This window comes from Argopecten irradians, chromosome 4 (assembly GCF_041381155.1).
Source record: "Argopecten irradians isolate NY chromosome 4, Ai_NY, whole genome shotgun sequence".
NCBI lineage: Eukaryota > Metazoa > Mollusca > Bivalvia > Pectinida > Pectinidae > Argopecten > Argopecten irradians.
Genome location: NC_091137.1, coordinates 7,199,980 through 7,215,464, shown reverse-complemented (window position 1 = coordinate 7,215,464; position 15,485 = coordinate 7,199,980). Strand labels below are relative to the sequence as shown.

Below are 15,485 nucleotides of genomic sequence, written 5' to 3'. Positions count from 1 at the left end.
AGGGGCATCATGTCATCAGCGGCATCATGTCATCAGGGGCATCATGTCATCAGGGGCATCATGTCATCAGCGGCATCATGTCATCAGGGGCATCATGTCATCAGGGGCATCATGTCATCAGCGGCATCATGTTTGGGACATTTACAGACCTTTCTATTAGCTCCGGAAGTCATGGGGAATGAAAGTGGAAAGAAAAACTGAAATATACACTTCATTTGTTGTATACCGTATTTTCCCTATCAAGAGCGCCTCCTCTAATAAGGGCGCCCCCACGTTTTTTTCTGAAAAAAAAATCAACTAATTTCATACAATTTTTGTGCCAGATTGTGACGATTTGTCTCTGCAGACGCTAATGAAATACTCTTTTACATCAATCTGATGCCTAACAGATATCTAATCAGCTTGTATGAACACTAAATTTATTGCACTGAATAACTTGCCAAGTATTTACACATAGAAGTAGCAAGAACGCCATGTTCAAAACAAAATGTGTCACTTGAATGTCCCACACACGTGTATGGATGAAGACTAACTGGCAACAACATTTTAGCGATGTCTATACAGGTTTTATGAATACTTACTGTATATCTATGATAAAGGTTCCTAACTAACAGTAATATTATCATTTCTAAGCATTTTATTGTGTGCTCTTGTCGGTATTCCCCATCTGCCACAAAACGAAAGTAGCGATCGAAAGCACCGTCCGCCATTTTGTGTACGCAAGGTAAACAAACAGGCTAGCATGAAATGCAAAAAATCCATGAACAGACATATTTAACCAATGTTTAATACTTCTAGTGCATACATTTCTTCTTTATTATGTAATTTCAATACTTACTTGACTTGAAAACGAAAGTTGGTTATCATAAGTTTCCGAAAAATACGAAACTAAAAGCAAGATGACTATAGTCTGTTTCAGAAAAAAACATCTAAAAATGGTCTCAAATAACCGCGCCCCCCTCAGTCATTTACCCGCGCCCGGCGCCCTCATTAGGGAAAATACGGTATATATTGTGATTCATCAATTAAAATACTGGTTTCTAAATTGCAGGCGGATTGGGAAGAAGAAGCATTCTAGAGTAAGCTCGGCTCGCAGTGACACAGGGGCAGGTAATTATAACACAGAGTCTCACACACACACATCACGTCACTCTGAAATTCACAACATTTCATTCAGCTAATTATTTATTCTTTATTTGCACAATAAATCACATCTTCTGTCTTATGATTTCTCTCTACATTCTTTTAATTTCAAGCTTAAAGTATTTGTCTATAAATGATAATGTTGACTCCACTGTAATTTGCCATGGTTATGGTATATTTTGTTGACTCCACAGTAATTTGCCACATTTATATTTTGTTGCTATATTTGTTGTATCTGATCCCTTGCTCTGCTGTCCCCTCAGTCCATCCAGTCTCCCGCCCCGATTTGTTTTGAGTTTTCTTTCCATTTTGTTTTGTTATCTTTATTTGGATTAAAAAATTCATGCTTATTTTTTAGATTTTCTTAATTTTTTTTATCATTATTTTATTTTTGAGATTTTCTAAAGCATGATTAAACTAACAGCATTTAAGACTGAAGAAATCTGCTTAGTATTTATTGTTGATTTCCGTTAGAACAGTAGCAGTATTACACTACTCTACAGCCTTGTACAAAGAATGCCACAAAAACTTGTCTCCGAATACTAAGCAGATTTTCAGTTTTAAATAATTTTGGACACAAAACATTTTTCATTATGCTGAACAAGAAAATCAGCTTGCCTGCAGCTTCCACCTTGGGCATGAGGTGAAATATTTTATCTAGCTTTTGAAACGTGATGAAGTCTGACATCTTGAGCATAAAACATAGCTATACAATCATAGAGCATTTGATTTGTACACAGATTTTGTTACTAATACAGGACACATTAGAACTGTGGGTATGAATTCTCCGGCTCAAAGTTTTATTACTGTTTGTTATAACTTAATCTTTCCTCCCTAAAACAGATGTAAGACAGGAAGGTATTTAAATCTACGCTGTAATTAATGCCACATTTTACTGGATATTTACTGTCTCTAGCTGTAAACATTTCCTGGACTTGAATCAACAGAAATCTGGTTGTACCTTGATCAGTGTGGATATCTGATGTGAAAATTAGGCTGGTTTAGAGTTTAGCACAGGAATAAGTTGTCACTCAATTATTCTATAAAATATCATACATTTGTTTTAAAATTAAATGGCATACCTTTTCTTTAAAAGTATTTAAACTATCAGTACCTCCTTTTAAGGGTGTTGTAAAACTGAAGATGGATAGACCCAAAACAAAGGGGATAGACCCAAAACACCTTAAACAAAGCGGATAGACCCAAAACAAAGGGGATAGACCCAAAACACCTAAAACAAAGGGGATAGACCCAAGAAAAAGGGGGTTGACCCAAAACCAAGTGGATAGACCCAAAACAAAGCGAATAGACCCAAAACAAAGCGAATAGACCCAAAACAAAGGGGATAGACCCAAAACAAAGCGGATAGACCCAAAACAAAGGGGATAGACCCAAAACAAAGGGGATAGACCCAAAACAAAGGGGATAGACCCAAAACACCTAAAACAAAGGGGATAGACCCAAAACAAAGGGGATAGACCCAAAACAAAGCGGATAGACCCAAAACAAAGGGGATGGACCCAAAACAAAGCGGATAGACCCAAAACAAAGGGGATAGACCCAAACCACCTAAAACAAAGCGGATAGACCCAAAACAAAGGGGATAGACCCAAAACAAAGCGGATAGACCCAAAACAAAAGGGATAGACCCAAAACCAAGTGGACAGACCCAAAACAAAGCAGATAGACCCAAAACAAAGGGGATAGACCCAAAACACCTAAAACAAAGGGGATAGACCCAAAACAAAGCGGATAGACCCAAAACAAAGGGGATAGACCCAAAACAAAGGGGATAAACACAAAACAAAGCGGATAGACCCAAAAAAAAGGGGATAGACCCAAAACAAAGGGGATAGACCCAAGAAAAAGGGGATAGACCCAAAACAAAGCGGATAGACCTCAAACAAAGGGGATAGACCCAAAACAAAGGGGATAGACCCAAAACAAAGGGGATAGACCCAAAACAAAGGGGATGGACCCAAAACAAAGCGGATAGACCCAAAACAAAGGGGATAGACCCAAACCACCTAAAACAAAGCGGATAGACCCAAAACAAAGGGGATAGACCCAAAACAAAGCGGATAGACCCAAAACAAAAGGGATAGACCCAAAACCAAGTGGACAGACCCAAAACAAAGCAGATAGACCCAAAACAAAGGGGATAGACCCAAAACACCTAAAACAAAGGGGATAGACCCAAAACAAAGCGGATAGACCCAAAACAAAGCGGATAAACACAAAACAAAGGGGATAGACCCAAAACAAAGGGGATAGACCCAAAAAAAAGCGAATAGACCCAAAACAAAGGGTATAGACCCAAAACAAAGGGGATAGACCCAAAACAAAGCGGATAGACCCAAAAAAAAGGGGATAGACCCAAAACAAAGCAGATAGACCCAAAACAAAGGGGATAGACCCAAAACACCTAAAACAAAGGGGATAGACCCAAAACAAAGCGGATAAACACAAAACAAAGGGGATAGACCCAAAACAAAGGGGATAGACCCAAAACAAAGCGAATAGACCCAAAACAAAGGGGATAGACCCAAAACAAAGCGGATAGACCCAAAAAAAAGGGGATAGACCCAAAACAAAGGGGATAGACCCAAAACAAAGGGGATAGACCCAAAACAAAGCGGATAGACCTCAAACAAATGGGATAGACCCAAAACAAAGGGGATAGACCCAAAACAAAGGGGATAGACACAAAACAAAGCTTGATATTATGTTCCTTAAATTGGTGATGATTGAGAAAAGTTTTTTGGTATGGACATAGGTATGTAGAAATGTTGTTACTCGGTTGTGAGAAGATTGCAGTTTGTCTGGAGATTTACTGATGGTTACAGCATGCTGGAATATAACATATACCCTAGCTGGTTGTGGATATGGTGGTCAGTGGATGGACATAAGCTGGCAGGAATTACAATGTCCAGTGACATATAACTTGGGACGGGTGCTACTCTGGTTGTGGTAGTAGTTGGGATTGGACATTAAATAATTAAATTATCTTATTTAATGAAATTATCTTAATTGAACTGGTTTAGGGGAGACTAAACTGGAATCAATGACCTCAGTCTGATATTAGGTAATAACTGTATAATTAGTAGCCTTTGTATTTATAGTAGTGATGGATTATAGGGGTTACACATGTAAATCATGTTTTCTGCATGCTGTGCATATATTTTGACAGGAAATTCAAATATTTATACACAATGTTTATCATCCATCAAACCATTCTCATGCTCTCAATCTGTGTTCACTTTAACTCATTGCAATATTCTGTCCTGGAGTTTTACAGTGGTTAAAGAGAAAAAACAAAAGCAGTAATAAGCATGACATTTCAAAGAAATGAGACAATTTTTATCACCATGAAGTATTTTAGGTGGAGTATGGTAATACATTGTCTGAGCATGAGTATGGTTTCTAACTACAGAACCTGGTTAAAGTTGACAACACATATAAAGCCTTTACATACCCAAGGTGCACTGCTTGTGTGAGAGATGTAAGGGGCGAGCAGCCTTGGGGAAGGTGCTATACTTATACCTCAGCTTATATATCTAATGTCTATACCATATGTGATATGGAGGGAATCAATCCCTTGGGGATGTTTGTGTGGAACGTCTGTACAGATAAATATTCCAGAGGAGACGATTACAGCCTTTGGTTTTACAACACAATCCATTAACTTTTTCAAGTAGTTCTGCAGAATGACTGCAAACAGCTCTACATCAAACTAATTAGGAAATGTTATGCAATGAAAGGATGATTTGAATGCACGTTTTTTTGCAAGCATGATTTTGTTTATGCTGTCACTTTTTCCTTTTGTCATATCACATCCAGACATGGATGTTGAAGGGGATCATGAACCATCCAAGGAAGGTAAGACAAAGTATGGTGGTTGGGTCACATGATCTGTCATGTGATAATCATGTGACCTGCATGTACTCACTGCCCATGTAGAGACACCTTTACTGCTGTGCTTTTGTTTGAGCCGGTTGACAAGTTTGATGCTTGTTTTATATTCTTATATACCGATTCTCTGTTTGCTTTGAGTTGTAACATTGAGTTTGCAGTTCATATTACCTTAAACCACTGAAATGAAACTGTTTCAACATGTAAAGGGAGGTAACTCACAAACAATTGTGACAGAAAAATCAAAACCCATTTCACTGTTTTGAGGAATATTTCTTTTATTTAGACCATGTTATTGTTGAAACAGTTTCCTGTATACGGACTATATATCCCTGTATAAAGTATATACATGTATATATATGGTATAGCGAGGTACTAACACTTTCTGTTAGTGTCTACTTTGTTCTGTTTTTTTCTTCCTCTTTTTATTGTTTTTTTCTTCTCTTTGTAGTTTTTCAGTTCTTTTGCCTGAATGGCAAGTTAGCTTATGCCATGGTGCTTTGTCCATTGTCTATATAAGATTTATTAGTTTGTCTACATCCAACAACTTTTTGTCAATAAACAAGATGCTCAGAAACTCTAATGATGCCATCAGCTTGGTATTATGGTTGCTGAAATTTATACCCATGTATGATCATGGTATACCTGATGAGCGATAAAAGACCCTTAAGACCTTTTTTATTTTATTTGATTTTTTTCCTTCTTATTTTATTTGTCTACCTTTCCTTTTTCTCCCTGTCGTTTCCTACCCCTTTATCCCTCCCTCTATACCTTTTCCCTTGCCCCTTTCCCGTCCCCATGTTATAGCCACTCCCTCAACCCCTTGTAATCCCTACCCCCTACCATTGTAATCCCTACCCCCTACCATTGTAATCCCTACCCCCTACCATTGTAATCCCCCCCTACCATTGTAATCCCTCCCCCCTACCATTGTAATTCCTACCCCACCCCCACGCTTTGTTCATTCCCCCACCCGCCTAGTATTCATTTCTGCTTCTTCATCTGACACACTCCTGTTCCAGCTGACCTTGACACTCCAATACGCAGTAAGTCGTCCAATACGCCTAAAGACAGAATGATGAGGTCAAGCAGTGCCATTGACCTAGCCAATGGACGTACAAGTCCAAGTCCGTATGGACGTACATCTCCGAGTCCATATGGGCGCACGAGTCCCGGTCCATACTCAATCGCAGCAACAAGTTCAGGATATGCAACGTATACGCCACGGCGCCGCACAGCGGCACAAACTGCCGCTCTGTCACGGATGACAGCTGGTGCCACAAGTTCTCTTCGTAAGCCATGTTTTCCTGTAGAATGCTTGTTGCCTAGTTTTGTGGAACAGATAAGTAGCTTTCACTGTGAAGGTAGACTCGGTGGAGGTGAAAGTAAAGGTTCCTATGTAGAGGGATGGTCAGGGTGGTTGGTGATATGATGTAATCACAGATGACATTGTAATCTTACACAGCAGGAATGGCATGTAGATACAGGGACAACAAGGCATGTTCATAAGGATCGGGTGACAGTTAAGTATGAAGGATAATGGTAGATAATATAGAGTTAAAAACCTAGCGGATGGTAGATGTAGGGTGAGGGGTCAATAGGGTGGTAAAGGGGCTAAAACCTACAGAATGGTAGAAATAATGATAGAGTGAGGGGTTGATAGGATGGTAGAGGGGACTAAAACCTACAGAATGGTAGAAATAATGATAGGGTGAGGGTTTGATAGGGTGGTAGAGGGGCTAAAACCTACAGAATGGTAGAAATAATGATAAAGTAAGGGGTTGATATGGTGGTAGAGGGGACTAAAACCTACAGAATGGTAGAAATAATGATAAAGTAAGGGGTTGATAGGGTGGTAGAGGGGACTAAAACCTACAGAATGGTAGAAATAATGATAGGGTGAGGGTATGATAGGGTGGTAGAGGGGGCTAAAAATCTACAGAATGGTAGAAATAATGATAGAGTGAGGGGTCGATATGGTGGTAGAGGGGGCTAAAACCTACAGAATGGTAGAAATAATGATAAAGTGAGGGGTTGATATGGTGGTAGAGGGGGCTAAAAGCCTACTGGATGGTAGAAATAATGATAGGGTGAGGGTTTGATAGGGTGTTAGAGAGGCTAAAAATCTACAGAATGGTAGAAATAATGATAGAGTGAGGGGTATGATAGGGTGGTAGAGGGGGCTAAAAATCTACAGAATGGTAGAAATAATGATAGAGTGAGGGGTTGATAGGGTGGTAGAGGGGGCTAAAAATCTACAGAATGGTAGAAATAATGATAAAGTGAGGAGTTGATAGGGTGGTAGAGGGGACTAAAAATCTACAGAATGGTAGAAATAATGATAGAGTGAGGGGTATGATAGGGTGGTAGAGGGGACTAAAAATCTACAGAATGGTAGAAATAATGATAGAGTGAGGGGTTGATAGGGTGGTAGAGGGGACTAAAAATCTACAGAATGGTAGAAATAATGATAGGGTGAGGGGTTGATAGGGTGGTAGAGGGGACTAAAAATCTACAGAATGGTAGAAATAATGATAGAGTGAGGGGTTGATAGGGTGGTAGAGGGGGCTAAAAATCTACAGAATGGTAGAAATAATGATAGAGTGAGGGGTTGATAGGGTGGTAGGGGGGGCTAAAAGCCTACAGAATGGTAGAAATAATGATAGAGTGAGGGGTTGATAGGGTGGTAGAGGGGGCTAAAAATCTACAGAATGGTAGAAATAATGATAGAGTGAGGTTTTGATAGGGTGGTGGAAGGGGCTAAAAGCCTACTGGATGGTAGAAATAATGATAGAGTGAGGGGTTGATAGGGTGGTAGAAGGGGCTAAAAGCCTACAGAATGGTAGAAATAATGATAGAGTGAGGGGTTGATAGGGTGGAAGAGGGGGCTAAAAATCTACAGAATGGTAGAAATAATGATAGAGTGAGGGGTTGATAGGGTGGTAGAGGGGGCTAAAAATCTACAGAATGGTAGAAATAATGATAGAGTGAGGGGTTGATAGGGTGGTAGAGGGGGCTAAAAATCTACAGAATGGTAGAAATAATGATAGAGTGAGGGGTTGATAGGGTGGTAGAGGGGGCTAAAAATCTACAGAATGGTAGAAATAATGATAGGGTGAGGGGTTGATAGGGTGGTAGAGGGGGCTAAAAATCTACAGAATGGTAGAAATAATGATAGAGTGAGGGGTTGATAGGGTGGTAGAGGGGACTAAAAATCTACAGAATGGTAGAAATAATGATAGAGTGAGGGGTTGATAGGGTGGTGGAAGGGGCTAAAAGCCTACAGAATGGTAGATGTACAAACAGTTCACTGAATGAGTTTGGTATCAGAACAATGAAGATGTAAATATAGAAATCACTGTCTTTGTACTTGGTGATGTAAACCATGTAGAACTGTAGGATTTTGGTCCTCTATACATACTCAGTGTTTAGTTCACAAGTCATATTTGTATTGCTCTGTGCAATGAAATTTAGTTTTAGTACAGGTTAATGCATTCACCAAGAAAAACCTGGTGTGTGTCATGTTGAAGTCTGCTACTGTAGATCTTTTACAGTATACGCCATGCTCAGATAACTGTGTATAGTTATATATCCACTCCATACCATTATAATTATATACATGTGATATGGTATTTACATATTAATATAATGATAATTACATGAAATTTTAATTACATTGTACTCTATAACTTGTGTGTAATGATAGACCTGTGAATCATCCTTGCCGAGTCATAGTTTATATGATAAAGCAACCTGTACATCAGTAGTTAACATAGTAACTGTGCCCTTCAGGGGCCTGGGATTGCAGGGATTGGCCAGTATATGTAGCTAGGGGTAGGGGACAGAGTGTGTCCTTAGTTCACCTGTTACTTGGATGAATAATGGGCCACACAGGGTTATAAGCTACTCCCCATTTTCCTTGTCAAGGTCTGAGCTGGTCTGTCACCTTTGTAAACTTAACCATATATGTAGCACCTAGTGTATGAATTCTAGTTATCTTGCTTCTTGAATTAAAAAATTGTAATCTTTAGCAGAAAATCACATTTGATAAACAATAAGCGATGGAGCAATTCTTTTATAAGACAGCTATCTCTATTTATATATACCTATGTATTTTATCTCGGAGAAGATCAAAAGGAGGCAGGTGGGGTAAGATCATTGTAATGCTAGACTCTTGAATGGTGACCACCATCCCCTTCTGATTATAGGAAAAAGTAATACAAGTAACAGAATACAGTAACAGAATACAGGGGTGAATGTTTACCACCGAGTTTTATTGACTGTACTGATGGTGACACCATTGTCCTCAGAATTAGTACGAGTTATTAATTGTACTCGTATATCTAGCCTAGTGGATTAGTTTACTTCTATCAGTAGGTGGATTAGTAGCGTTTTAGTTGTGTCAATAAGAATGAAACTTTGTTTGTCAACTATCTATGATGCAAATATTTACCAATGATTTATTCACAATATTTAGTTCATGTTTGCTTTACTGTACAATACTTTTGACGGTCTGCAGTCCAAAGGTAAGAGCAATAATCATTTACAGAAGATTTTGTGAAAAAGAAATGGTTCAGCCAATAAACGTATCATTCAACAGAATATGATATACAAGAATCAAAATATTCAAAGCGTGTTGATATACCTAGTAAATCTACGGATTGAAATAAATTTGTATCAAGTACTACGAAGGGTGATGTCAGTACAGTATATAGATACTACAGGTAACCGGTTAAGTAGGGGTCTGTCTACAGCGAGACCTTTGACTCGTAACAAATGATGTTGGGGTTCAGTAGATCCTTAGGGTCATTAGAGCAGTAGACCAGGCCCCATGGGCCTTTATTCTTACAGTTCCAGGCTCATTATAATAGAGCAGTAGACCAGGCCCCATGGGCCTTTATTCTTATATACAGTTCCATAAATCATATACAATAGTATGAACCATTGTCAAAGCCTTTAGCGAGTTGGTAGATACAGATATTAGTGTACCTTGGTCATTTCTGTTAATCATTGTTTAAATGACAAGGTTCAAGTTTCATAAAGATCTTTTTTTTTTTTTCACAATAACTTGTAATAGCATGCTTTAACTAGTAAATGCTGTATTAAGACTTTCTATAATGGTGTCCAACTGGTATATTATTCACTTATCTGAAGTTATAAAGACCTGGTCCATGCAGATCGGCATGTACAGATCCTATCGACAGAAAAATTGGTGTTGTCCAGTTAATGTCACAAAGCTCTGAAATGCCGTTATATTAGTTGTTGTAAATGGCGGTGAGCTTTGTCGAAACTGTATATTATTTACTTATCTCAAGTGAAAGACCTTGTTCTGTAGATCAGGTTGTGTCATTCTGTGGCTATAGATTTAGTGTGTTGTCGAGGTGCTTTAATAAATCTCACGTCAATTTAGTCAAGCACCTGCAAGGCCATGGATTTTAGCTTATGAATGAACTGCATTATGAAATCTGATTTGTAATGGAAATCCACACGGATTTACTGATATTGCTAACAAAATATTTACATCTAATACAAGAAGGCTGGACAAAGGGTGGCCACACGCTTCCTTACTGAACACAAGTTATAAACTTGATTTCTCAATCAAATACTTCACACTCAGGCTGATCTCAGCAATATTAATTTACGGTAGATGTTCCTTGGTTTTAAATCAACAAATACCAATTCTTACTGTAAAGATGCTTTATTTTATTCTACTTTTTATTGGAGAGGGATGGGGTTGCAAAATCAACAGATGGTGGGCTATTCAAATCGCCTTTCGTCCGTGGTCCGTCGTCCGTCCGTCCGTCCTTCCGTCCGTCCGTCCTTCCGTCCGTCCGTTAACAATTCTTGTTACCGCTATTTCTCAGAAAGTACAGAAGGGATCTTTCTCAAATTTCACATGTAGGTTCCCCTAGGGCCCTAGTTGTGCATATTGCATTTTGGGACCAATCGGTCAACAAGATGGCCGACTGGCGGCCATCTTGGATTTTGATAGTTAAAGTTTGTTACCGCTATTTCTCAGAAAGTACTGAAGGGATCTTTCTCAAATTTCATATGTAGGTTCCCCTAGGGCCCTAGTTGTGCATATTTCATTTTGGGACCAATCGGTCAACAAGATGGCCGACTGGCGGCCATCTTGGATTTTGATAGTTAAAGTTTGTTACCGCTATTTCTCAGAAAGTACTGAAGGGATCTTTCTCAAATTTCATATGTAGGTTCCCCTAGGGCCCTATTTGTGCATATTGCATTTTGGGACCAATCGGTCAACAAGATGGCCGACTGGCGGCCATCTTGGATTTTGATAGTTAAAGTTTGTTACCGCTATTTCTCAGAAAGTACTGAAGGGATCTTTCTCAAATTTCACATGTAGGTTCCCCTAGGGCCCTAGTTGTGCATATTGCATTTTGGGACCAATCGGTCAACAAGATGGCCGACTGGCGGCCATCTTGGATTTTGATAGTTAAAGTTTGTTACCGCTATTTCTCAGAAAGTACTTAAGGGATCTTTCTCAAATTTCACATGTAGGTTCCCCTAGGGCCCTAGTTGTGCATATTGCATTTTGGGACCAATCGGTCAACAAGATGGCCGACTGGCGGCCATCTTGGATTTTGATAGTTAAAGTTTGTTACTGCTATTTCTCAGAAAGTACTTAAGGGATTTCTCAAATTTCACATGTAGGTTCCCCTAGGGCCCTAGTTGTGCATATTGCATTTTGGGACCAATCGGTCAACAAGATGGCCGACTGGCGGCCATCTTGGATTTTGATAGTTAAAGTTTGTTACCGCTATTTCTCAGAAAGTACTTAAGGGATCTTTCTCAAATTTCACATGTAGGTTCCCCTAGGGCCCTAGTTGTGCATATTGCATTTTGGGACCAATCGGTCAACAAGATGGCCGACTGGCGGCCATCTTGGAATTTGATAGTTAAAGTTTGTTACCGCTATTTATCAGAAAGTACTTAAGGGATCTTTCTCAAATTTCATATGTTGGTTCTCCTAGGGCCCTAGTTGTGCATATTGCATTTTGGGACCAATCGGTCAACAAGATGGCCGACTGGCGGCCATCTTGGATTTTGATAGTTAAAGTTTGTTACCGCTATTTCTCAGAAAGTTTTGAAGGGATCTTTCTCAAATTTCATATGTTGGTTCTCCTAGGGCCCTAGTTGTGCATATTGCATTTTGGGACCAATCAGTCAACAAGATGGCCGACCGACTGACGGCCATCTTGGATTTTGATAGTTAAAGTTTGTTAACACTATTTCCCAGAAAGTACTGAAGGAATCTTTCTCAAATTTCATATGTAGGTTCCCCTACGACCCTAGTTGTGCATATTGCATTTTGGGACAGATCGGTCAGCAAGATGATCGACAGGTAGCCATCTTGAATTTTGATAATTGAAGTTTGTTACTGCTACATATCTCAGAAAGTACTGAAAGGATCTTTCTCAAGGTTCATATATAGTATGTAGTAAAAGTTTGAAAAGCAGGGAAAAGATCCCTCTTTCTGTTGTCAGACATAGATCATTCTTTGGTGGGCGCCAAGATGCTTTATTTTATTCTACTTTTTATTGGAGAGGGATGGGGTTGCAAAATCAACATTATTAAGCTGAATTGTAGAATGTTGTTACATTTGCCTCTTTTTTATCATATTTTGTATTTAATTAATCAACTTCCTCATAAAACTTTTAATCAAAAATTTCAAAAGTCAAGGATATCTACTGTAATTTAGTGACCAGCTGTATTGTGGTATTTTGTGATAGCAGTACTCTACAATTACATGGTAATGCTCGTAATGGCCAGGACTTTACATATCTGTGCTAAGAGGCTTTCAACAATTTGTTAACTATAAGTGGCTCAGATTCCTGACTAATGGTCATAGGATACGTACTAAAACAAGAAACAAGTCAATGTTGATTTGGATTTGGAGAAACAATTTGATGGTTTAATTTTAGGGAAAATACAATTTCTTTTCACTGATAATTTTATAAGATTTGTAAGTAGAAGTTCAGCCACAGTTTACAAGGGTAGGCAGATAGATGTTCTGTGGAGTGTGACTGATGGCTGGAGATCAGGTGTGACCAATTGGAGTCGTAATTATATGGCCATAAATATGTGGAGGCGGTCCTTGTTGTAATATTCAGGATAAATTTTGATTTTGTAATGGTGATATGGTGATTTTATAATGGTGATTTTGTAATGGTGATTTTGCTGACGTCTCTGGTGTCTGTACCCATGGATCACGGTGGTATTGTTTCCCTGGTGCCTGACCTCTGACCTTGTGGTGTCACTTATCCATTACGCGATGTAAACAGAGCAGGAAGGACTTGTTTGTTTTAGGATTCCAGGAGGAATTTACTGAATTTTCGGGTACCTTCGCACTATAACTAACTTGAAGCCAGTATCTAAATGAGAATGCTATCAGCCATTTTACAGATTTTGTACCAGAATTACAGCAAATGATTTACCTGAGCTAAACATTCTGTGGATCATTCTGGTTTTTGTGTTATCAAATTCTTTCTGGACACCTAGTATAAGGGTAGCAATGACCGATGACCACTTAGGACAGACTGACCGAAATGTGGCCTGAGAGGTCTTATGAATGGAAGAGTTACACTTCTCTGATAAAACGTGGGATTTACCGATAAAGACTGGTACTGGTAAATACCGGGAGTACACACATCACAGGACTATAGTAGTCCGTGAGTATACATCAGACTTACTTTGATCAGTCGTGGGATTTACTGGGGACAAATTCTGGATGAGATCAGAATATCAAGTAACTGGACCATACAACAAACAGCAAAAGTTGTGAAATTTGTAGATACAATTGTGGATGGAACCTTACATATGTTAAAGGTTGTACTGCAACGTGAACTGGAGAAAGTGTGGAATTTACAGATAAAAAATTGTCATCAGAGATCGCTTCAAACTGTACCGTACCGCTATAAATAGATACCTACCTCTACTGTTGTTTACACCTCTGACAACATACTGTGTAACTAACCTTATTTCATTCGTATGCCAGATACCGATTGTGTCGTGGAACTGTTTGTCATACCTCTGTTACATTTTCACCACTATAATGAACAAATTCATAACAAATCACTGCTGTGATCCATTTAAATATGCTTGACCAGTGGTCAATTGACCAGAAAAACTAAATAAGATACTGGTCAAGTGTTGGTCACACTTGGTAAATTGTCAACCTGCTCAATACTAATGCAAAGGGATTTAACTTGAGTGACCGCTAAAAGTTAGCTGAAGAGGTTCAGACCATGTGTTTCAAGCCTCTGGTCAGAACTCTGTTATTGTCCATGGTCAGCACCTGAATTGACGAGTGGTTTCCCAATTCTGTATTTCAGTGGTCACATGATTTATCAGTGGTTCTAGTCTTAATGGCATGTAGTGGTCAGTACATATATTGACCAGTGGTTCTAGCCTCTATGGCAATGGTCAGTACCTAAATTGACCAGTGGTTCTAGAGCTATGACAGTGGTCAGTACCTAAATTGACCATTGGTTCTATCCTCTATGTTAGTGGTCAGTACCTATAGTGACCATGAATGGTTTATTAGTCAATGCACACAGGACAAACACCTTACCTGTTAGTAATTAATATTTAGCCGGTCCAGGTAGGACAGTGTGTCAATGTGACAGGTTTATTGTCGCCGGTCATCACCTGTACTGAGATCGGACGAGGCGGTCAGATGAGGATAAAGGCGGTCATACCTGTATAAGATACACCTGTACATCTTATTGTCTTCTGGGGACTGGACGTTGCTCATCCAAGTTTATAAAGTTGGTATAAAATCAACATGGAGAGCTATCAATTTTGTGAATATTTACATTTTGACGTTCTACCTTGATATTTTCTGTGATGCTTTTGGATTTTGTGCTTTTATTATGACAGATTCTGAGTCATCATGCCAGAGTTAGGCTATATATAGATATCGCATATGATGTGACAACTTGATGAAGTCATTATTGGCGGTTTGGTAATGTAATTTGTAGATATATATATTATCTAATCAAAAGATAGGTGTCACAAATGTGTTTTATGTTATAAGAAAACCTTTTCAAATAGAGTTCACAGATTTTAGCGACGGTCTGCTTGAAGGAGTAGTCACAAGTTCTCACTGTTTGTAACGGTGAGCGTACAGAAAATGCATTTGGTTGAATTCCATATGTGTACTCGAACAGTACAAATATAGCCATGAAAAATTGAATTACAAGGTTTTGACACTTACAAGAACTGAGTAGAGAAAGATTGGAGGGGAGTTAAAAAGTTGCAATGATATCAGGAAATCCTTTATGCTTGTCAAAATAAGGCATCACCATTGAAGACTTTCCACAAGTGTAGTAATTATTGGAGGACTAATATGTACTTTAACAGACTTCAATAATATTAATGTCTCCTGCAAACTCTGTTGAGACAGG

General features: G+C 38.9%; 1 protein-coding gene across 12 annotated transcripts in view; it reads left to right on the top strand.

The window, feature by feature from the left end:
• LOC138320475 (CLIP-associating protein 1-like) overlaps positions 1-15,485 on the top strand; it is a 133,826-nt gene that overhangs the window by 89,586 nt on the left and 28,755 nt on the right. For 8 of the 12 annotated variants that reach the window (XM_069263438.1, XM_069263439.1, XM_069263441.1 and 5 more), the window contains 2 exons: positions 1,052-1,110; positions 6,078-6,347. In XM_069263438.1, coding sequence (XP_069119539.1) covers positions 1,052-1,110; positions 6,078-6,347 — 329 coding nt within the window. Of the gene's footprint in view, positions 1-1,051; positions 1,111-4,983; positions 5,023-6,077; positions 6,348-15,485 lie in introns of all 12 variants that reach the window. The other 4 variants (XM_069263448.1, XM_069263445.1, XM_069263449.1 and 1 more) reach the window with 2 other exon arrangements.